Consider the following 26,183-nt stretch of genomic DNA (forward strand, 5'->3'; position numbering starts at 1 on the left):
GTGGGTCACATATGCTGAGATTCTACAAAATGAGTTATCCAGCAGACTTGAAACTCATGAAAATTGTCAGAAATGTCATTTTGTAAGAGTCTGAATATTCTCAGAAATAGCCTGTTTCTCACTTTATTACACTGTAAAAATAGAGGATGATTGTTTTGAATGAGAGGCCTACTGTTCTCAAAAATTTTAAAAGATTACAAATAAGTTTAAGCCAACAATTGATGATAACACTATGAGTTTATCATGGCATGCGCAAAGGTTTGAAATTTCACAATACAGATGAATATTGATAAAATCAGTGAAAGATTATGTAGTAGCAATATGAAAAGTAATTATATGAATCTAATTTCAAATTAGTACATGAATCTGGTACACATGGTGTCACGCAACAAAAAATTCTGAAATGTGCTTTAACATATCAATAAACATGTGAATTGCATGGATTTTTTACTTAATTGTCTATGTGAAAACTTTAACTCGACACACCAAGGATGAACACTTCAGCATCAGTTTATTTCTGCAAAATCACAAAAATGTGCAGCACCAACAAAACATGTTTTCTGCTGGAGCACCTAACAATGCTTTGCCCACAAACATGAAACATCACATGAATCAAACTTCTATCAAATCATAAGTTTCAGCATGAAACCTCTATGTAGAACTTCACAGAAGGAATGAATGTGACATTTCATTAATAAAATAGGCTGCTACATTTGTGTGTGTGCAACATTATTGTGATGACAGCCCCGTCTTGGAAACATGTGACATCATTTGTCATAATTCTCCAAGTGCAATATAAAATAACAATTCTGCACACAGGGTGTATATGACCTGAGACAACAGGGAGATCTGGGAAAAACCTGGGAATTTTTTCATCCGGGAGAAAACCGGGAAAAACCCGGGATATTTTTAGAATTCCGGGAATTTTGCATTGTTCGAGTTATCAGTTAATTTTTGTAATTTTGACTGGTAAGAACCAATACTCTAACAAAGTATATTACTGTATCCCACTACTGCAGAATAATGCTTCAACAATAAAACATAAATGAGAGAAAAAAATTGCAAAGGAAATGCGCCATATGCACCAATGACACACAGTGCTCATGCGAGCGTCTGCCAATTGAAAATGTGTCACAAGCTTTAGGAAGACTATGCAGTGCTTCCTAACAACAAATAGCCTCCAATGAGCATGAAGTCGCAACTGTTTACATTCGATTTGTTTTAGCAGTTGCGCTCGGGCTCATGCGCATGTGCAGTTGAGTCATGTTTGAGTAGTAGATTCTCCCGCTTCTGGCTGCAGGAATGTGGCTGTTGGCTGTGCAAGCAGTTGCAGCAAGCAGCTAGATGCTACCAGGAAAAGGGGGCGCCAAATTCATATTCTTGAGGAAAAAAGCTTGTCTCACAAAGCACATTTGTCTATCGATTATTCATACGATTTTGAAACGCTTTCCTGTTGGTTTTTGAACATTTTTGAACACATTTTAAGTTGATTTCTGAATGAATCATAAGTTGACTTTTGAATGCATGCATAGTGTATGTGCTGTCTCTGTCAGGAGAATCCTCGTTGCATCTAGAAATAAACTTTCCGCAACAAAAGGGGGCGGGGCAATATGAGATGAGGGAGTAAAGCTGAATGGATGAATGCCAATCACTGTCTGATATGTGATTGATTCGGTTTGCAAATGATGAGCATTGTTATAATTAGTAGTGAAATCCATAGATTCAGACTACCAGAATGGAAATAAATGACTAACAGGAATAATAGGTGAGAAAGATTACGTATTATCTTCTCAGTGTATCCAAGAAAATGAAATTTTGACAGAAAATTTTTGGCCAGATCACTACACTAGTAAGGACCAGTTGCACAGTCCCTGGCTAGCAGCTGCGTAAGTTCTATTCTGGAAGTAATGTGGAAAACATGTTGTTTGAACACTTAACAACGCCTAACCAGAAAATAATCGCGGGATAACTAAACCTGTGATTCTGATAGGGTTAGTGAAGTTAATCGGCAAACAAATTTTGACAATGGCAGCAATAGCTATGGAATTGGTGATGACAAGAATATTAGAACGAGGAAGGAGAAGAAACAGGGACATCACATGAATTATGGAAGAATAAGATGATTTCAAATTTATATAAAAATTCCGTAATACTACTTTTCAATCTCATGCTTGAGAAGCTGGTGTGTAAAAATGAAATGTGCAACTATTTCCTAACATAAAGCTTTTTGCTTGTAGTGGGCCTAATAGACATTTGATATTGGTACTTCATGGATTATATTCTGTCGTGTTATAAAAATGGCCATTTGTGCCAAAACATTCTCGTTTATTTGGTGTGTTACAAAATTGCTGCCATATTAGAAAGGCCTATTTTGTTTTCTCTAGCAGACAGTGACAAAATAGACGTAATCAGATCGAAAAACCACACCAGTCTTGCATATTATTTGTATTAACAGCTTTTTCAGTATTAGATAACGACATTTCAATTTTTCATGTAGCAAAACGTTTGACGAACTTTGATGATGAGGTAATAGATTCTTCCTTAGAAAGAAAAGCACGCCATGTAAAGCTGTAGCAAGATTAGAGAGAGAAAAAAATGCTAGGAGCTAAGGTTTGAAGAAATGTGTAATTTCTTGCTTATCTCTTGTCAGTATTGGTTTTATACATCCTATATTTAATTTTATGTCACTCAAAACAGCAAGTTATTAACTAATAGGCAATAAAGAGTTCAGATTTTCTGAAGAGTTCTTGTTCTCTTGATTACAAATGATCCCATCCGCTATTAATTGTGAGATTTTTTTCTAAGAGGGGCAAGCTGTAAACTGGCCGACTGGGAGCAGGAGAGGCACCACAGGACATTTCAATTTCCACTCTCCTCAATATAGTTTGGATGTGCGGTAGAAAAATGTTTTATGAAGAGGCGTGACACTTCACTTTGGAATACTTAAGACCAAACAATATGTCTTACATTTCCTCAAATACATATGTTTTATGTTTCAGACCTTACAGAAAGATGTGCGCTACAAGATGAACATATTTTGAAAATTCAATTTTTTTAAGTATTGACCCAGTTCGCAAATGTAGATCCAGGACTGATGTGCAGAGCAGTCTGAGTTACAGTGGGTAGTCTCCACATGACCCGTGTTTACGTTTAGTGATTTTACTGTTTCCCCTTCGTTTACTGTCACGTCAGATGAAAACAAAACGGATATATGTGGCCGGGACCTGTCAAGTGAATTAAAACACATTCACATAATTACAGAAGGCTAAAATATGTCATTAGTTTCAGATTTTATTTTACTTCCCTTTCTGACATTCAAGCATTAATTGTCTTGCGGAACAATGAATGTCTGTTTGCTAAAGAAATTTGACTTTTGTTAACCTTTTCCGCAGAGGCAGTCAATGTATTTGAAACGAAATGTTTAATACCACAGTATTGGCTAGTTTCAACTGGTCGCTGCATTTTGAGTGCACATTTTCATTTTCTAGCATGTATTGCATTATGCCATAGTAAAGAGCCAAACATGATTTTATACAGTACTGGTGCTCCAAGAAAATTTACATCCTGGAAACCACACTGAAAACCTTAATATCAGGTCGAGGTCTACTTCATTGGGAATCTGGACACTTGAATGTGCACTTTAAGTATGCACTCTAAATGTGCACATTTTAATATGGTTCACGAAATTCCGATGCTCTTGCAGTATCCTCTGATGCCTTGTTTCTTTTATAACATAATGTATGACCTATCAGTGTTTTACACGTACATACATACGGGCTTCCTACGTCAAGATAGCTACCCAAGCGCGGTGTCACCTGTTATCTGCACTTTCTGGCAACTGCTGAAACGAACCTATTTCTAACAGGTCACAGGAAAATATTGTGAATAGTGGTTTGAAAAGCATTACTTTCAAAGTAAATAACCTTTTACATAAGTTGAACTATGTGGAAGAATGTACCATGAATTTATTAAATCACAGAGCGTTTGACTCTCATTTAAAAATCAACTCTTTGATGATGAGCCATTTAGAAGAATTTTGAACCCTGATGATGAGACATTTATGTCATAATTAAAAATTTTACTGGTACATTTGTGTGATACATCTTAAGGTGTAACATGCGCAAAAAAGATCAACAGTGCATGTGAAAGCTTAGCTTCTCTTGCAGCTTGAGAACAATATCATATGAGAAAGCTTTTCTTTTCTTGTAGCAACACTATGTATATTAATTTAAACTATTAACTTTCCCTGTTTGTGTGTTTGTGCTACTTAACAGTGATGTTGCTGTTGGCTGACTACATTACGTGTCCTATGCTCTGAATATCCGCATTCATCGGCTGGAGAGATCACGTGACATGAGCTATGAACGGCCTACAAAAGCACATCAAAATCTCAATTTCAGTGATTCGGAAAGTAACATATGGTGTTTGGTGGAATTCCAATGTATACTTTCATAATACGAAAATACACAGCGTACATGTTGCTGCACAACAAATGTATTTCCAAGACGTGTCTTTTTCCCTGAGTTTTGTTTTCTAAAGTGCCGGGAAATTATACGCCTGTGCATAAAACCATAACCATTCAAAGGTTTGATAAGGGAAAATATACTGTCACCTGGGAGAAAGTGTATTTTTAAGCGGGAAAAATCCGGGAATTTTTTTTCCTTGTCCAGGTATACACCCTGGCACAGTATTTATACCTTCTTATACGATAACTTGATTTTTGGTTTTCATTTGCAAGTATTATTTGTCAGTAAGAAGTGACTCATAGATTCCATTGTGGATGCAACATTTATCAATCCAAAGTGATCTACAACTCAAGCTATGCTACAGATCAGTCTGTCATCACAACCAGTATACCAGGGGAAGGGCTGAATATCACATTTTAGCCAAATGTTTTCATACTATATCTCCTTTCCATGCCATAATCAACTATTAAATAACACCAAAAGTTATCTTCGTGATAAGAACTAATTATCTGACATCACACTTCCTGATACTTAAACACAACAGGTCCTACTGAAAGAAGGATTGTGGAGAAACATGTTTAATGCAGTGTCTGTTTGCTTGGCTGTATGCTTAATGATTTTCATGTTTTCAAATCTAAACTTGATATGTTCAACATTTTATGTGTTTCTGTCTGCTGTATTTACAAGTTTGTGAGATGAAACTCTTGTTATGGGTCTTAAGCTGCGATTGGCTGGGGAAAGCAAACTGAGTAGCTGCCATGTTGCCTTGTTTGCATAGTTAGCATACCAAATGTGTTGGTTTTTGTATTTACACATTGGTTGGAACTTAAATAGTGGCAACACTGCTGTAGAGACACTATGCAATGGAATCTGCTATTGTCATTGATAGCACACGTTGTTGACATATCTACCTTAGCTCCGAGCAAATGGACTCGCCCATCCCACGTCACCAGCATGCATACAATCAGGGGAAACACAATCACTTGTGAGTGAGTAGTCTAACATAACAGGTGTCACTATGTTTTTGAAAGAAGAACAACAGAGATAGACCAAGATTGAATGTGCCAGAGGTCAAACAGCATGAAGGTCACATCAAAGTCTTCAAGAGGCATGTGAGGAATCGGGATTAACATACAGATCAGTGGCACCTTGGGTAAAAGCCTTCAACAAAGGTCACCAAACTGTGGCAGACATGCATCAGGCAGGTCGTCTTAGCGTCTCTGAAGAAAAATGCATGCTGTTGCCACATTAGTGGACAGTGATTGACGACAGTGATTCATGAGCTCATGCATGAAAGTGGATTAGCGCATACGACTGTGCTTTGCATCATGATGGAATGCCTTGGCTTGCGAAAAATTGCACCATGATGGGTTCCACATGACTTGACGGAAATGCAGAAATGGGTGTGTTACGATACTGCTCAGATGCACTTGGAGCATTATGAGTGTGAAGAAGTGGCTTTCTTAGAACGTATCACAACACTGGATGAGACATGGTCCATATTGCACAAGCCAAAACTGAAGTGCCAATCCAACAAATGGCATCATTATGGGTTGCCGCAATAGTCGAAAATGTGTCAGAGCCCCAGTATGGTGAAAGTTCTGGTGATTCTCATGTATGACTGTAATGGTGTTATCCTAACACATTACATTCCTCCATGGCAGACCATCAGTGCACAGTATTACTGTTCATTTTTGGAGCATCACCTGTGACCATCTTTGTGAAAGAAGCGGCAACACTTTCTGCGCAACCCACCCATCATTTTGCATGATAATGTGCAGGTGCACAAGCTGTGGCTGCTCTGTTCAGTAAGTGAGACTGGGAACTACTGTACCATCCACCATACTCCACTGACTTAAGTCCTTGTGACTTTGATTTGATTGTGAAGATGAAGGGACCACTTCGTGGCATTCGCTTCTGCACTGTTCCAGAGATTTGACAAGTGGTAGACTGCTCCATTTGCACCATCAACAGAACAGGCTCTGCTAACGGTATACTACACCTTCCACATCACTGGCATTGGGTTCTACACAATGCTGGTGACTGCTTTGAAGGACAGTAACAGGTGCAAACATGTAACTCTTTTGTTTCAGTTGTGAATAAATAGTTACCACCATTTAAGTTCCAACCCTTGTAGAGCTTATGTACTATGAAAATATATGTAGTTTAAATGATAATTTGCTTTAAAGATCTCGCTAAAATACGCCATGTTAGTACAAGTTGTTGTACTAATTTACTGGAAAATCTGATGTTGCATAAAAACATGCTACCATCCATTTTTAAGCAATTGAAAGTAGGCCAAATAGGCATTTATGTGTTTCTTATCACTTATTAATGCACATTGTGCTTACCTTTATTCACTTGTTTGTAGATGAAATCAGCTCATCTCCCCTTGCGGACTGCAAAATGCTCTATGACCATTTCATTAAAATTTAGATACTTCAAGGTCACGTTCCACACTCTTGCCTAATAAATATCACACTCAATTATTGTTGTGCTGTTTTCATATCCTTGATATGCTGCAGTTATTTGCAAGAAAATATAACTTACTAGAATTCAAACACTGTGGACTCATAAAAGAAACTGGTTTATGATAATAGCTGGACATTTTTTGCATTGTATTTCCTCTATTCATTCATGAATCTCACATAAGCTGGAGACGATGCTACTGTATTCTGGTGCTCTCTAATGAGACCTATTATGGGTAGATTTTGCAATGTCAGAAACAAAACACTACCTCAGACACTATCAAAATATTAATACTAAATGTCAATTAATGACACATGAAAGAATAATATAGATATACATAGACAGGAATTCAATGGGGTAGTTCCAGCCACTCTGTTAATTCCCTACTGATGTCACCAATGGAATGTGAAAATCATGTGGAAGTTGTTTTGACACCCTTAGGCTCTGCGAGTTGGGCCTTCAAGAGGCCTGTAAGAGCTGTACTTCATAGGAGGAACAACCCTAAGGCTCTACTACATAGAGATAATTGGCACTTCAAGGCACCAAGACTCACTACTACCTGTTCGAAAAACATCACTCAATATCAGCAATTTTAAAACCTTGACTGTCATTATTCACCTGGAAATATTGAAAATGCATCTGATAATTTAAATTCTTAATGTATTGAGAAATGAATTTTAAAATACAGTCCGAGCAGTTCCACCACAAATCCTTTAACTACAAGCTGCACCTGATAAGGATACATATCACTATGCTGGAGTGGTGTGCAATGCCAAATTCCATTCACTTACTGTTAGATGAATGATCCTGGGTCTTTTTAGATGAATGATCTCGAGTCTCTATCTATGAACTGTGTGTGATAAGGACATACATCACATTGCTGGAGTAGTGTGTAACACCAAATTCCATTCACTTACTGTTAAATGAATGATCTCATGGTGACTAAAGCTATTTTTCTTAATTCTTGTGTCAACTTCCTGTCATTTTGCTATCCTATTATATTATCCATAAAATATTTTAATAAATCTCAATAATTACTAATATGTTATAAAATTAATTAACATTTTTGTGTGATTAGTGTAACATGATTCTAATTTTGCTCTTCTGGATGTTTTGTCATGATTAACAATACAGTGGTGGCTCAATTCTAATTGAAGGAAAGTGCCTTTACATTTACACAAAACATTATCTTAACATGATAAGTATTTGAGCATTAATGTCTAGTACAGCATAATTGTTTTAATGTGCCTGTACTCCTTTCACCTACTACTGCTTTATTATTATGATTTTTGACTCCTAATGATCCTAAAGTAAAGTTTGTACAATGTTCTTTCATAGCATAACTACAGGAAGACTCTTTTTTAAAAACGTGCTTTTGATGAGAAAACAAAATATTCGTATTGCCTTATCCTTCCATAATAGTTTAATGTTTTGTCTTAATAACCATATGGATGGAATTACATTCTGAGTATTTAGAAACCTTAAAGCTTCCTATGACTTTTATCTCTTAACACCTTTGTCTTTTAGACATATATTTTTTTGTTGCACAAATCTGGAGTAAGTGCCAAAAATATTACTATTTAGTTCTTACTGAAATTATGTTACACAATTATTTCCTCAGATGTACATATATTTCCTCTATTTCACCAACATCATACAACTCTTTCCTCAGGCATGCTTTTTCTATTTCACACTTTTTTGCCTTCCTTCACAGAGATTCTTTCCCTATAATCATATTTTTCCCATATCTACAGGTGAAAGTTCTCCTTCCGTGGCACACCTATCCTACTTCATTTCTTGCTATATATGTTGCAGCACAACATCCTGTGTAAAATTTATGCCTCCTTCTATACTTTTTTTTACATTGGACATTTCTACTGTTATTACTCACCTGGTTTGACCTTGTGTCCATTTACTAAGTACCCATCTAGACCACTTTAGCTAGCAACTCTAAAATATATATATTGGATGTATATTATTTTAACTACCACTCCATGCCATTAAGTTACTTCTTACAAAATAATATTAGTCTTCCATACTGTTATTTATACAGGTACAAAGATACATAATTATTGTTAATTTTAATATTAATATTAGCATGTAATAAATTATGCTTCTAGTCTACTACATTGCCTATTCTTTCCCTCATCAACAATTCATTGCTAACTTCTAAAAAAGAAATCATACTGCAATTCACAATAAAATGATGATACCTGTGTTTATCAGTTCTTTTGCCATATTGAATAAAAAGATTGTGGTACAGTATGCCATGATTCTGTGGAAGATAAGGGAAACACTAAGAAAGGAAACAGTTCTCATAGTGAATGCATAATTAATGCACGTGTGTTTAAGTGGGGTGTTCATAAATAAGTATTCTATAGCCACCTTACATAAAACAATGCAAGTTCAACTGACTAACAAATCTATTCAAAAACAGTTCCCTCCAAATAAAATTGGTAACTTCATTATGTTACTTTTCTTTATAATTCGGAAGTTGTTGCCAGTCTCTGGCTAGTATAAGCTTTTGGCATTTCATTTTAAACATGTCATGCCAGTAGCATCAACAAGTCCATAATGATACCCTTCTCAGGATGCCCCTATTGACCCACCTTTCTTATTTACTTACTATAAGTCCAAGGCCACCTGCCTTCCCCTTCAAATCTTCTTTTCAATTTCTTCTTCTTTATTCTACAAAAATATTTAAATTTATCTTTGTTTGTAACGTACATTTTAAACTTAAATCTACAAGTACATCTTATTCTTCTCCTCTCATCGGTAATCCTCTCTCTTAATATTGACATTAATCAATGTTTACATAATTTTATCCCAAAATCAAATGGTTCACATAAATCAACAGCAAGTACTACTGGACAACTAAATGTGAAATTGCAATCATGCTCACTTTTAGTGTACAAAAGATGCCTATGATTTGAATGGTAATAGCAACAAAATGTATTAATTGTTATTCTAATTTGCTTAATCCAGTGTTCAGTACATTGCTTTATTACAAGGACCAAGAAACTGCAATTCTAAAAATACAGTATTTGAAAGATATTCTTTCAAAAATTTGGAAGAACACACATCATGCAATTGATTTAAGAACCTTAATAGTGAGAATCTCTTACAACTTTCACAATATGAAATTGCATCATTATTGACATTTTGTAAGTACTACTGTTGTGAACATATTTCTGCAGAGTATAGCTATGCAGGCACGTAAATACTGAGGATGATGTATGTTTCAGACCTTTTTTTCCGTACTAACTTCCCATGATTTGTTGTTCCTATTTGTGGACTTGTGAATCACACCAGATTTGTTTTTGACAGCAGATACAATCAACCTGTGAATATGTGCCTAGCTTGCAATTTCTGTAATGCCTAGTCACATTCAAAACAATTTAGTTTTCATGTTACCTTAGTTAACTGTGAAATTTGGAAACTGTTAAAAATGCTTTTGCTTGAATTTTCTTTGTGAAGGTGGTCATGATCCTCTCCAAATCCCACTCATGACCAATGTGAACCAAAACTGGTGATGATTGTGTCATGAAAAGACATTATGTCAAAAACAAATCTCATGAAAAGAGATTATGTCAAAAACAAATAGATGTTCCTGTCTACTTACTTTATTTAAGAATTCATTTTCATTATCTTTTCAAATTGCAGAATGGCTCAAAGTTGCTGATTGGTGCACCTGGTGCATACTCGTGGGAAGGCAAGTATTAAGAAAGACATTGACCTTATTTAACAGTGAGTAGTAGCTTTAAATAATTTAAAGAATATTAACAGTATTTTAATCCCCTAGCTATCAGGTAGAATTGTTCCATTTTTTGTGTGCTATTCTTTGTTAATGTGATTTGTTTAGTTGAACAGTTTCATCATTTCCTTTCAGTAATCTGATCTACAATGCATTCAGTTTTTAAGCCATTATAGCTTGTCATATGTAAATAAAAAGAGATTTTTGACATTATAGCATCATTTCCTCAATAGAACTGATTGTGAAATATGGAAATGAGAGAGCTACACCCCTTCCTCAGCTGTTATGCCATTCCACATGATACTTTGCTGATCATTGCATATGTGAAGTGTCCTGTAGATTCTTAGCAGCTCTTCTTGCATTTTACTGCAGTTTTCTAGCATTGCAACTTTCCTGTACATACAATTTTATTTTCCATTGTGTTTGTTAAATCTCTTACATACCAACTAAATACACTGTTTGCATTCTTTTCAACAAGCAGATGGTCAGTTGCTGTTACAGATCTGATATTCAACCTCAAAAACTTAATTGTGTCATTAATAAATTTGACATTTGATCTTATATTTTACATCTAACATTTGAACTCATAAAGGGTAAAATTCTATTCCTGAACAACTACTTCAGTCTGTTGCTTCATTACATACTTTTTGCCTCATTATATATTCATATTACTGATCTTTTTTATTTTAAGGAGTTGCTTAGTTATTTCTTAATCAGTTGTAGATTGTGCTAAGTACCTTAACAGCTTTTTCTTGAAACAGTTTGTGATGTGCTATAACTTGATGTAGTGTGGGGCTTACTCTGTCTTCTATGAATGTTTAAAATAATAAATTCCCCCCATGCATAGGACACAGAATTCCCTTGCAAGTTATCTTATCTGGATTTAGTTTCAGCTTACAGAATACTTGCAGATTATGGAAATAAAGAATCATGAAGGAAAAGGAGAAAAAATGTCACTATCAGTCATATCTTTGTATGAGAAAATGAAATTCTTCATGTACAAAATGTTTCGAAATTAACAAAATATGTTAATTCTTTTTGTTAATTTCAAAAGTTAATGACTTAATTGAAATTAGTCTCTGAAATAGTTATAAATAAAACTGTTACTGCTAACTGTTGACCAATAGCTGATATTGTTAATAAAGTTCACTTCAAAATGGTTAATTTTTAAATATTTTGGAATTAACTATGGTAGTTTGCAATTCTGCATCACGCAGGTAGGTTGTTAACGTGAGGTAGGCCTACTGTTCACTTAAATGTTTAACCCCTCCAGTCCTGAATTATTTTAAAAATAGAAATTTTTTTTCCCCCTTTATCGTGTCCAAATGGACCTATTTATTGTATATTCGAGCAAAATTTCAATGTGTCATACTTGATTTAAAAATACAATGTTGTCCAATAAATTGGACATTGGGTCTCGGAGGTGTTGGTAATGTGAAATAAGAAGTCAGTAGTTACAAATTATACAGCAATTTTATTGTGCAAAATCTTTTCAAGAGTGGAATTTTTTTACAAAATACAGGAATCTATATGTTATATCATTAATTTTAACTACTGGTATTATGATTTACAGAACAGAAATAAGTTGAACACTTACAGAAGACAGTTTTCTTTACATTCACTGTGTATGAAAGGGCACAAAGCAATTTGCATCTTTTTTTAGGCAAAGGTGTATTCGCATTTTGAACAGATTATTTCTGATTTCCCTTGACATGGTGTGTTTTTCCATGTACCTCCATCTTTGCATTGATCTACCACTGGGAGATGGTTAATACCATCATATTGTACATTTGATTCTGGTCGTCTCTCTGCTCTGGATCTTTTCTGTTCAGCCTCTTTTCCAGCTTCTTCACTGCCTGGCCTACCTCTCCTTCTCTTTGTGTTTGTCCTTGCTCTCACAAGGCTTTCAGCTACACTCATTTGCAAATGCAATAAGTCAAGTACTTTACTGTCTTGAATTTTTTTCACTGAACAGTGTTTTCGATATTCTAACCAGCTGTTGACCAATGCAAAATCAACAGCACACATCAGCATTCTTAGAGTCCATTTTCTGGATGTAATAAAGATTCTGTACAGTCCAATCAGCTGATCAAAAAGTCTACACCACCCATTGATTCATTGTACAATTTAACAACTTCAGGATGCCTGATTTTTATGTATGATATTGAGGTTTTGTCCCATCATCCAACAGTGTCATCTTTACCTATTCCAACAAAATGTGAACCCAATACCACAGTTCTGTTATCAAGCCACTTTGTCAGGACTACGTTGTCTCTACTGACAACCTGGTCAGAAAATCGTCTCTCCTTCTTTCTGATATCTTTGTCATTTATCAACGTAGGAGAAAAAAAGCTGTTTACTCGAACTGTTCCAGCAGCAAAAATTTTTCTGTGTTTTAGTACTTGAATAAGTTGATAAGAAGAGAAGTAATTATCAAAATATAGTTTGTGTCCTTCACTTTTTATTCTGTCACACAAATGGAGAACAACAGATGCACCTGAACTGAATAGTTTCTTATTCCGTTCATCATGCTCAGTCGCACTACACTGATATATTAGGAAGTCATTAGCAACACCAGATCTTCCAGCCAAAACAAATATTTTAATTCCCCAAGGACACGGCTTGCCTTTCACATACTGCTTGATTGAAAGTTGATCTTTGATTGGAACCATCTGTTCATCAACACATAAAGATTCTTCAATATAGACTTCTACACACCTTCTTCTAAAGGAATTGTACAAAGGTCGAACTTTATACAATTTGTCATTTGATTTTTCAGGGCGTTCCAAATTGTTGACAATATGCAGAGCATTTTGCAACTGGAAAAACCTATATCTAGTCATAGAATCTAAGAATAAACCTATTCCAACAAACTTGTCCCAGTAAAGTCTCACTCGAGGAAATTTCAAGTTTCCTATCACCATATGCAGGCCAATGAGTGCTTTTATTTCATCTGGGTTAGTTTGTTTGAAATTTGTATAACCAGACTGTAATACTTATATATTTGTGTTTCTCAAAAACATTTCCCATTCTTGTACTGTTACGTATTTATTAAAGACAGATTCTGCTTCAATTTCTTGATCAATATAGCACTGATTCTCAAAATGAATAGGAGGAGGTGACCAAGGGTGACGTCTATACTTTTTTCTTCTTTGCTAGTGAGATAGTCATATTCTAGTTCACTATTACATACAGTCTCTGCCAGTACAGATAGCTCATGAGGCTCTTCATCACCTTCTAGATCATTATGAACTGATGCTACCTCCACTGCATCTTCTGTGAATTCAAATTGTGTCACCAAAAAATCATAGTTCGCTGTCATTTTCTCACTTCCTATCCTTGGAGTTGTGGAAACAGTGCCTGGAATATTTTCAAGATGATCTTCGTCATCGATATCGATATCAGAAACATCTCCTGCTGCTAAGAGGTCTAGGATCTTCTTGATGTGATTTGGATTTGTTGTGTTGTATACCTTCCTGTGATCTACAAACAAAAACTGAGTTTTAGCAAACAGATGAAAACTACATAACATAAAAGCTAATTACTGGATACCACATATAAAATAATTTATTAGCTAATATATTATGCTATGAATCCAAAGAGAAATGCAACATTAACTGGAAGAACATTATAAGACAGCAGTAGGTTGAAAACAACCACTATATCAATGCTTTCACAGCAGCTTATTAGCAAAAAAATATTACAGCCGAATTATGATGTCCAAAATTTTGGACGACGTAATTTAGTGCCATAATCGCTCAATTATGTTCATAATCCCACATCTCTTACGTTAAACGCAATCTCTACAGAAGACTCTTACCCAGTATATTTTTTTGAGCACCAGAAAACGTATATACTGCAGTATTTGACACGTAAATATGACTTACCTGGAGCATTTCGCAGTGGGTCTGCCATCTTGATTGTTTTTAGATGTAGTACATAGTTCCAGCAATAGAGGGCACCAAGATATATGGAACTTAATGCTAGAGATGTCCAGTAAACAGGCAACTGGGTTTCAATGGTGTGTGAAATCGTTTACTTTTATAAAATGTGTATAAAAGTCAGTGTCCAGTATATTGGATGCCAGGTCTGAAAGGGTTAAATGGCAAATAACTGGAATATTATTTCTTCAGAGTTTAATTACATATTATCTATTCACAGATACAGGATTTGTTTTGGACTGTTGGCATATTTTACATTTTATGTCATAACTTTGTGGGTTAATTACAGACAATAAGAAAAACTCTATGTATCTTGATTACTGGAACTTATAAATAATTTTGGGACAAAATAAAATATTATACCACTCTAAACGACTTCCTTGTTGTGGTTGTTGAGGTCTTCAGTCTCGAGACTGGCTTGACGCAGCTCTCCATGCTACCCTATCTTGTGCAAGCTTCTTCATCTCCCAGTACTTACTACAACCTACATCCTTCTGAATCTGCTCAGTGTATTCATCTCTTGGTCTCCTACGATTTTTACCCTCCACGCTGCCCTCCAATGCTAAATTTGTGATTCCCTGATGCCTCAGAACGTATCCTACCAACCGGTCCCTTCTGCTTCTCAAGTTGTGCCACAAACTCCTCTTCTCCCCAATTCTATTCAATACATTCTCATTAGATATGTGATCTACCTATATAATCTTCCGTAGCACCACATTTCAAAAGCTTCTATTCTCTTCTTGTCCAAACTATTTATCGTCCATGTTTCACTTCCATACAAGGCTACACTCCATACAAATATTTTCAGAAATGACTTCCTGACACTTAAATCTATACTCTATGTTAACAAATTTCTCTTCTTCAGAAACGCTTTCCTTGCCATTGCCAGTCTACATTTTATATCCTCTCTACTTCGACCATCATCAGTTATTTTACTCCCCAAATAGCAAAACTCCTATACTACTTTAAGTGTCTCATTTCCTAATCTAATTCCCTCAGCATCACCTGACTTAATTCGACTACATTCCATTATCCTCGTTTTGATTTTGTTGATGTTCATCTTATATCCTCCTTTCAAGACACTGCCCATTCCATTCAACAGCTCTTCCAAGTCCTTTGCTGTCTCTGACAGAATTACAATGTCATCGGTGAACCTCAAAGTTTTTATTTCTTCTCCATGGATTTTAATACCTACTCCAAATTTTTCTTTTGTTTCCTTTACTGCTTGCTCAATATACAGATTGAACAACATCGGGGACAGGCTACAACCCTGTCTCACTCCCTTCCCAACCACTGCTTCCCTTTCATGCCCCTCAACTCTTATAACTGCCATCTGGTTTCTGTGCAAATTGTAAATAGCCTTTCGCTCCCTGTATGTTACCCCTGCCACCTCAGAATTTGAAAGAGAGCATTTGAGTCAAGATTGTCAAAAGCTTTCTTTAAGTCTACAAATGCTAGAAATGTAGGTTTGCCTTTCCTTAATCTATTTTCTAAGTTAAGTCATAGGGTCAATATTGCCTCATGTATTCCAACATTCGTAAGGAATCCAAACTGATCTTATCTGAGGTCGGCTTTGATCAGTTTTTCCACTCGTCTGTAAAGAATTCGCGTTAGTATTTTGCAGCAGTGACTTATTAAACTGATAGTTTGGTAAATTTCACATCTGTCAACACCTGCTTTCTTTGAGGTTGGAATTATTATATTCTTCTTGAAGTCTGAGGGTATTTTGCCTGTCTCATACATCTTGCTCACCAGATGGTAGAGTTTTGATAAGCCTGGCTCTCCCAAGGTTGGCAGTAGTTCTAATGGAATGTTGTCTACTCCCCGGGCCTTGTTTCGACCTAGGTCTTTCAGTGCTCTGTCAAACTCTTCATGCAGTTTCATATCTCCTATTTCATCTTCATCTACATTCTCTTCCATTTCTATAATATTGTCCTCAAGAACATCGCCCTTGTATAGACCCTCTATATACTCCTTCCACCTTTCTGCTTTCCCTTCTTTGCTTAGAACTGGGTTTCCATCTGAGCTCTTGATATTCATGCAAGTGGTTCTTTTTTCTCCAAAGGTCTCTTTAATTTTCCTGTAGGCAGTATCTATCTTACCCCTAGTGATATGTGCCTCTACATCTTTACATTTGTCATTTAGCCATCCCTGCTTAGCCATTTTGCACTTCCTGTCAATCTCATTTTTGAGACGTTTGTATTCCATTTTGCCTGCTTCATTTACTGCATTTTTATATTTTCTCTTTTCATCAATTAAATTCAGTATTTCTTCTGTTACCCAAGGATTTCTACTAGCCCTCGTCTTTTTACCTACTTGGTCCTCTGCTGCCTTCACTACTTCATCCCTCAGTGCTATCTATTTTCTTTTACTGTATTTCTTTCCCCCATTCCTGTCAATTGTTCCCTTATACTCTCCCTGAAACTCTGCACAACCTCTGGTTTAGTCAGTTTATCCAGGTCCCATCTCCTTAAATTCGTACCATTTTGCAGTTTCTTTAGTTTTAATCTACAGTTCATAACCAATAGATTGTGATCAGAGTCCACATCTGCCCCTGGAAACGTCTTACAATTTAAAATCTGGTTCCTGAATCTCTGTCTTACCATTATATAATCTATCTGATACCTTCTAGTAGCTCCAGGATTCTTCCATGTATATAACCTTCTTTCATGATTCTTGAACCAAGTGTTAGCTATGATTAAGTTATGCTCTGTGCAAAATTCTACCAGACGGCTTTCTCTTTTATTTCTTACTCTCAATCCATAGTAACCTACTATGTTTCCTTCTCTTCCTTTTCCTACTCTCGTATTCCAGTTACCCATGACTATTAAATTTTCGTCTACCTTCACAACCTGAATAATTTCTTTTATCTCATCATACATTTCATCAATTTCTTCATCATCTCCAGAGTGAGTTGGCATATAAACTTGTACTACTGTAGTAGGCATGGGCCTCATGTCTATCGTGTCCACAATAATGCGTTCACTATGCTGTTTGTAGTAGCTTACCCGCACTCCTATTTTTTTATTCATTATTAAACCTACTCCTGGATTACCCCTATTTGATTTTGTATTTATAACCCTGTATTCACCTGACCAAAAGTCTTGTTCCTCCTGCCACCAAACTTCAGTAATTCCCACTATATCTAACTTGAACCAATCCATTTCCCTTTTTAAATTTTCTAACCTACCTGCCCGACTAGGGGATCTGACATTCCACACTCCGATCCCTAGAAGGCCAGTTTTCTTTCTCCTGATAATGACGTCCTCTTGAGTAGTCCCTGCCTGGAGATCTGAATGGGGGACTATTTTACCTTTGGAATATTTTACCCAAGAGGATGCCATCATCATTTAACCATACAGTAAAGCTGCATGCCCTCGGGAAAAATTACGGCTGTAGTTTCCCCTTGCTTTCTCCCGTTCGCAGTACCAGCACAGCAAGGCCATTTTGGTTAGTGTTACAAGGCCAGATCAGTCAATCATCCAGACTGTTGCCCCTGCAACTACTGAAAAGACTGCTGCCCCTCTTCAGGAACCACACGTTTGTCTGGCCTCTCAACAGACACCCCTCCGTTGTGGCTGCAGCTACGGTACGGCCATCTGTATCTCTGAGGCACACAAGCCTGCCCACCAACGGCAAGGTCCATTACTATAACTCATTTAGTTGTAAAATACTCCTTAAGAGCCATTTCAAAGCAGCCTACAGTTGAGCTTTTTTAAACTCTTTTGAAGTTTAGTATGAAATTATATTATCATATACTATCAAATCGTTTCTGCACTTTTTGTGTTAAGTTTTTGCTGATGATAATCACAGTCTCTCCTAGTACTATAAGTATGTACATCTCTTTTTCAGGTTATTGCACTGTTTGAACTTCAAAATTAATTAAACAGTTTCATAACCACGTATTGATGAGAGTTTCAGTAATTTTTTACTTTTGAACATTCCTTTGCAAGATCCATTATAACTAAGCTTGCACAGAATCATTACGGCCATTTTTTGAAAGGTGGATACCCTGTTTATTTGCTTGGCAGCAACACACCTGCCGGACTTCAGTTCCATGTTTGGGGTATCGATACACCAAAGCATAGTAGATCATACTCATTTGCTCAAAACTCGGAACTTGTGATTTTGTACTCATTATGTAACTTGAATTTGTTTATTTTTGGTGTAAAAGAGTAAAGTGATGCTGTAAAAGAGAGATGCCTACCTTACACCAAGAAAGGCAGTTGTATCATCCTGTTTTATTTCTGTATGATCATCAGGCACAACATTCCATTGTACTCTATCTGGGTGGAGTATCTGAAAGTTGTTTTTCTAAGGTTCATACTTAAACAATTATTTTGGAAGTAATTCTTCAAGTCAAATAAGACACCAGAACAAACCAGGTCCATATCATTTTCTTTGGGTGCTAAGTTGACAACTGTTGTGTGTCATCTACATAGTTAAGGACATTTCTATTGCATACACTGGACAGATTATTAATACATTTCCATTAATTTTACACATTCTGTCACTTCTTTCCATGTGATCATTAAAACATTTCATTGCCAAATCTTTAGTTGTGATGTTGTCACTATTCCTGTACAATTAGATTATTTTTTAATACTTCATGACCAATTTTTTTTACTCACTATTGTCCATAGCTTGTTACTGATTGACTAGCAGCAACACTTTCTTGTAAATGCCAGCATAAACACCAGTGAAGATATTTTGAATAATTGTACATGTTATGACAAACAAGTTCCTTACACTTCAGTAAATTTAAATCAAATTCTTATAGACACAATTAGAAAATTTATGGTTTGAAGTAAGTACTGGCAGTATAAATTATTTGATGTATCCAATGTGATCACAAGTCTGAATTGATGCTTTTATCATTTTCAGCTTTCATTCCTGACTTAATAATGTGTGTTTTTATTACCTGCTGATACCACATACTACACAACCTAGTCATACCAATCTCCATAGTACCTGGAGATACAGAAGTGCCTTGTGAGTTACACTGTCATCCCCAAAATTATTGTGTTGCTGTCATTAGTAAATAACACTGTTTCACCTAGTCCAGTCTAGTGTGGAACATCATGTTTTGTTCATAATGCAAAACAACTCCTGAATTTGTCTATGGAGAATTCCTAAATAAAGAAACCATTAATGTAACAGAAAAGATAGACTGCTACTGAACATTTAGTGGAGACATTGAGTTGTAGACAGGCACATGTGGTCATGTGTGTGTCTATGTGTGTGTGTGTGTGTGTGTGTGTGTGTGTGTGTGTGTGTGTGAGAGAGAGAGAGAGAGAGAGAGAGATTTTTGCTCTTATCAGCGTGAGTGTGCTTTTTACCTTAGAAGACGGCCTCTTGGCCAAAAACTCAAATGTGTAGCAGTTCTTTTGTTGTGCCTGTCTGCAACTCAGTGTCTCCTGTATATGGTGAGGAGCAAACTATTCTTTCTGTGATATTGTCATTATTCCATCCTGTATTTTCCATTGCTTGAATCATTAATGTAAGTGAGAAACAGTATTTGGATCAATAGACTCCCCTCAAGAACTCATTTGTTCACATACTTAGGAAATCAAAAATGTTGCATTGTGTATTTTGAGTTCCTTGAAATTTGGATGATCCCCAACACAGCCATCACACTCTTTTTACTGACTAAGACAGTCCCACTTATTTCCAGCACATCAAGTTTGCAATTAAGTGTTTCTTAGTTAACTGTGTCAAATGCTTTAACATAGTCTAGAGAAATTCATATCAGAAGGTCTCGTCTATCCAGAACTTCTACAGCTATTTTTGTGAATTATTCTACAGCTATTTAATTCAAAACCAAACTGTTTTTGCACTTGCAACCAAACTGTTTTTTGTTCAGAAATTGGTATTTATTAAATAATTCCCAGAAAATTAAAGGTAAAATCTGTGCAAGCACTTGACTGCACTATCAGCCTGCCTGCAGGAAGAGTGCAGACCTTCTATCAACTGCTGAACTAGGAGGATGCCAACAGGAATGGAGCAACAGTCATCAGGAACCACCTGAAGATTGCAATGATTCATTTTGTCAAAATATCGTAGAGTAATTATGTTGTGACCCAGTTGTACACCCAAGAATTATACTAGGATGAATTAGAGTTCTGTTGTTTGTGTCGTTGGTCCCTCACCCTGGCCACCCTGTGCCATCAGGAAAGATCCCCAGTACTCAATTTAACAGCAAGCTAAGCAGAGCTGTGGTCATACCAGAGGTAAAGGATGGAGGAAAAATCCCAGCCTCTGCCTGGGATTGAACCCAAGGCCAGACTTGAGTGCTCTTCCACTAGACTACTATGGCCCCAGAATAATAACCCACAAACATTTTTATGCAACAATTTGTATTAGTTTTCAAAAACAATACACTAGTTAAACTTCTTTACATTTTCTGTGACATTTCTATGTGGGCAGTGGAAGCTAACAGAGAGAAATGGCAAAATGCTAAGACTTCATAGACTGCATTAGGCTGGGCTCAGGATTGCATCAGTCACCAGAAGGTGACAACTGCTTCAGTTGCTGGCCATTGCAGATGATTATGGCCATTCTATGGATTAGAAAAATACCAAAATTAAATTCATTCTGAATATCGAAACACTTATACAATCTTCCTCATTAGCATGTTCAAGATAGTCTAATTAATTACTACAACCGAGTCATGCATGGAAACCTGCACTGAGTCTAGGAAAAGGAAAGCATTCCTGCACAGTGGGGTTCACACATGACATTGATAGTGCAGATGCTGGAGACCAGGCTTCAGAGCCAGGCACCATTCCCCCCATCATCACCACCATCCATCATTGTGGCTGCACTGATAGTGACAGGACTGTAGCGATGAAGGGGATAATGGCCAACATATATAGGATGCCAACAGGAATGGTGCAACAGTCATCAAGAACCACCTGAAGATTGTAATGATTCATTTTGCCAAAATGTCGTAGAGTAATTATGATATTACCTAGTTGTACACCCAATAATTATACTAGGATTAGAGTTCTATTGTTTATGTGGCACACATCCCATCCTAAGTAGATTTCTTGCCAAATTGGTTGCAGAATGTTGAAAGTAACTTGTTGAGTTGTGGCATAGCTATTTGCTCTGTGCTCTGCTAGAGAACCCAATAAGTATAGTACAAACACAATATCATTGATAAGACTCCACAAGAAATATCAAGATATGTCATGTCTGCTGAACATGAGGGCCAGGCATTGGGCAATTGGCAAGTGCAATTCACATGTTTATTTACATCTGAAGGTCAGCTTCTGAATTGTCCTTTGTGTGAGACTGTGTCTGTCAGAGACATCGGCCAGTTTGAAATTCTACTTTCTGATATTTTACTGTTATCATCGTTTCTGAATAATATTGCACTGATTGTATCAGTACTCATGTACATCATGATATGTTGTGAAATTTCAAACATTTGTAAGTACCTGACTTTTAAGCAATTTGTTGCTTCACTTGTTCTTATGAATTTCTGAGTTCAGCATGTATGTGTATACTGTGAAGTACTACTTTTATCAAGGTACTGAGTAACTATTTATGTAGTGTCTTCCGATATGGATTGTGGTTCTTCTGTGTTGTTGTTAATCATAACTATAACTTAGTTGTGTTACAAATAATATTCCTTTTTAATGTAAAAGTGTTCACTCTGAATGTACTTTTTATTTTCTTATGTTCTCATGTAAGTAAAAATTGGATGATCAAAACTGCTATGACCTTACAAAACTACAATCATCCATGATATTTGTGAGTTCTTTGAGTGCTCTGGAATGGTGGAATGGAACTACTACATTCGAGATATTTGTTCACTTTATTACAAGAACTGTAAAAAGACTTACATAGATTTGTGCAATCTTTTGCCACAAGAATGAGCCAAATTTTTGCAGCTGTCTTTGAATAATAAAACATCACTTGATGCATACATTTACTAAACTCTTCTCCTGAAGTACTAAGTTCATAATGTTCAGATTTACAGTTGAATCTAAGATATGAGTAACACTTGTGTCCTAACTATATGATGTTGTCTGCTTGACTGGAGGTCAAGCAATGCTTGAGCTTTCTTCTGCTTGGTTGTATATCAGCCTCCATGTGGTGGTGCTGGAAGGGAGGACATGGTTTCACCAGCACCTCCAATTCATCATTGCAGAATGCAGCAAGACATCATTAATTTCTGTGGTATTGATGTAAGGTGCAACTTTGTTACAACACCTCGATCTTTTGGTGATACAACATTCCTCTCCCTTCTAACCCTCTGCACCATCTTCATGTGGGGTGGATGCACATGATGACTGCAGGAGGGAGGGAAGAGAGGAACAGAATGTGGATGCAAATGAGGAGGCAGGTGGGTAATGACAGCTGATGGCACATCCTTGACTGTATGCTGATATTCACCCTTGAGAATGACTGGGGACACTGACCAAAAAACCAGTTGGAGAATGCATACCAGCATCTCGAGATGCAGATGCCAAGGTTAACTGAACTGCAAATGGATCTTCTGGAGTGCTGTGATGATGTTCTGAGGGCACTGCACAATGAACATCAGATATGGCAGGTGAATGGGCACTGGCTTTAGGGATGTGAGCAGCAATGGTGTCCGTGGTGGGGTGTTGACCTCCTTGGACCCCACAGTGGATGGTGTTTGCCATGACTGATGGAAAGACAGAAACAACTGCTGTTGTGGACCCCATCAATGTGCTGGCTGGATCTGTGGACAAACACACTGCAGCAGAATCACTGATATAGTCAGAAGTGCACCACGTTTGGTTTTGGTGGTGCCCCTGCAGCCTGGCAGAACCTGGGATGATGTAAAAAGAATGTCTGATGGTTTTTGTAATAACTCTGAACTCCCAACACTGTTTATTTCCAGAAGGCCTTTGTCTTAAGGCCAGAAGTTTGTCTGACATGGCTGAACGAATCGTTTTCATGAAGGCAATGGTGTTGTAATTATTCTGCCAATGACTTCCTATCACGTGACAAGGAGCAGTCCTCCATCTGACTTTTGAACATTTGTATGAACCATTCAGCTTCACCACTAGACTTTGGATGAAAAGGTGCTGTGATTACATGGTGTATGCCATTAATGCACAAAACTGTTGGATATCAGCTGATGTGAATTGTGGTCCATTGTCCAAGACAATGACCTCTGGAAGACCTTCAGGACAAAAAAATTGAAGACAAAGCTGATACTGTACTTGCAGTAATGCTGGATGTCATGGGTGCAGTAGTGATGTATGTAATGGGTACAACAAAAGTAAACTTATTATAACTGTCAACCACTAACAACCATATCACATTCCAGAACATGCCCTCAAAATCAATATGAATGCATTCCCATGGTCCGAATGTGGACACTCAGAAAAATGTTGTGGCGGAACTGATTGATGATCTGTGCAACTTTGCAGTGAGATGTTATTTACTCAATCTGAGCATCCATTGCCTGCCAAATACAATGACATCTAGTGAGTGGCTTCCCCATTTACCTTAGTTGAATAAAGACAAAACTTCCCAATGAAGGGAGTGTGTGATGATGCAAAAAGTACCAACATGCCCTTGGGTAGGGAACTTCTTTTAAACCACATGGCTACCCATGGTGCATATATTGCAAAACAACCTGCAGAGCAGCTTCATAAGCAGTTGCAATGGCAACATGCTGAAAATTGAGAAGAAATTTTTGGAGACATTCAAAATCCTTTGTATCAGTCTGAAAACATGACTCCTCAGATGAATCAAATGCTATGTCAGTACTGACTGGTAACCAAGACAACAGGTCAGCATGTGATTGTTGGATAGTGTGCCTGTACAACAGTTTATACTGATAATTAGACAATATCAGTGCCCAACAATGCAATTTTTGTGCCATCCAAGGGGGACAGGCTTTGCAGGTTTGAACGAGGCTGTCAAAGGCTGATGCTCTGTCAGGAAGTAGAACTTCCAACCTTAGAAGTATCGGTGGAACTTTGTAACACTGTAGATAATGGTGAGTGCCTCTTTTTCAAGTTGACTGTAGTTACACTGTACTTTTCTGAGAGTTTCCAAAGCAAAAGCAATAGTTCTATCAGAAGAACCAATTTTATGGTAGAACATGGCTCTGATCCCATAAAAAATTACATCTACAGCTAACATGACATGCTTGGTTGGAACAAAATGAATCAAATATTGATGATTTAACAAAATGTCCTTTCATTGCTGAAATGCATTTGAGAATCTGTGGACCACATAAAAGGAACATTTATCTGTTGAACTGCTTTCAGCAATTTGCACACAATTATAGATAACTTGGACATAATATGTAAACTTACTCATAACTGATTGGAGCCCCTTAATGTTATGGGGCAACAGCAGAGCTTGGAACTCTGTCATACCAGCCAAGTTCAATATGGTAGGTTGAATTGCTTGTGCATTAATTACTGATGATCAAAATATTCCAATAGTTGTTGCAAGAAGAAGCACTATTCTTTATTGCACTTTTGGCCGGCTCCAGAAAGAACTTGTAACAAACAGTCTAAGTTTGCTAAATGTTCAGCAGGCACATAAACTGTGACTGTAATATTATCCAAATAATTTGTACAAGGAGGGACCTTTGCTGTTAACTGTTCCAGAAACCATTGAAAAATTGCAGGAGCTGAAGTACTTCTAGTTAGTAGTTTTTTAATCTGGAACAATCATAGGTGTCATACTTTGTAACACTGTAGATAATGGTGAGTGCCTCTTTTTCAAGTTGACTGTAGTTACACTGTACTTTTTTGAGAGTTTCCAAGGCAAAAGCAATAGTTCTATCAGAAGAACCAATTTTATGGTAGAACATGGCTCTGATCCCATAAGAAATTGCATCTACAGCTAACATGACATGCTTGGTTGGAACAAAATGAATCAAATATTGATGATTTAACAAAATGTCCTTTCATTGCTGAAATGCATTTGAGAATCTGTGGACCACATAAAAGGAACATTTATCTGTTGAACTGCTTTCAGCAATTTGCACACAATTATAGATAACTTTGACATAATATGTAAACTTACTCATAACTGATTGGAGTTGTTGGATAGAACTTGGCTGGTATGACAGAGCTCCGAGCTCTGCTGTTGCCCCATAACATTAAGGGGCTCCAATCAGTTATGAGTAAGTTTACATATTATGTCAAAGTTATCTATAATTGTGTGCAAATTGCTGAAAGCAGTTCAACAGATAAATGTTCCTTTTATGTGGTCCACAGATTCTCAAATGCATTTCAGCAATCAGTTCCGCCACAACATTTTTCTGAGTGTCACAGTGTCTTGAAAGGAGGATATAAGATGAACATCAACAAAAGCAAAACGAGGATAATGGAATGTAGTCGAATTAAGTCGGGTGATGCTGAGGGAATTAGATTAGGAAATGAGACATTTAAAGTAGTAAAGGAGTTTTGCTATTTGGGGAGCAAAATAACTGATGATGGTCAAAGTAGAGAGGATATAAAATGTAGACTGGCAATGGCAAGGAAAGCATTTCTGAAGAAGAGAAATTTGTTAACATCGAGTATAGATTTAAGTGTCAGGAAGTCG

The 26,183-nt window shown here is 36.7% G+C and overlaps 1 protein-coding gene across 1 annotated transcript in view; it reads left to right on the top strand.

The window, feature by feature from the left end:
• LOC124614042 (integrin alpha-PS5-like) overlaps positions 1-26,183 on the top strand; it is a 586,089-nt gene that overhangs the window by 209,971 nt on the left and 349,935 nt on the right. The window contains exon 6 of the mRNA XM_047142872.1: positions 10,599-10,647. Within this exon, the coding sequence (XP_046998828.1) occupies positions 10,599-10,647 (49 nt within the window). The remainder of the gene's footprint in view (positions 1-10,598; positions 10,648-26,183) is intronic.

This window comes from Schistocerca americana, chromosome 4 (genome assembly GCF_021461395.2).
Source record: "Schistocerca americana isolate TAMUIC-IGC-003095 chromosome 4, iqSchAmer2.1, whole genome shotgun sequence".
Classification (NCBI taxonomy): domain Eukaryota; kingdom Metazoa; phylum Arthropoda; class Insecta; order Orthoptera; family Acrididae; genus Schistocerca; species Schistocerca americana.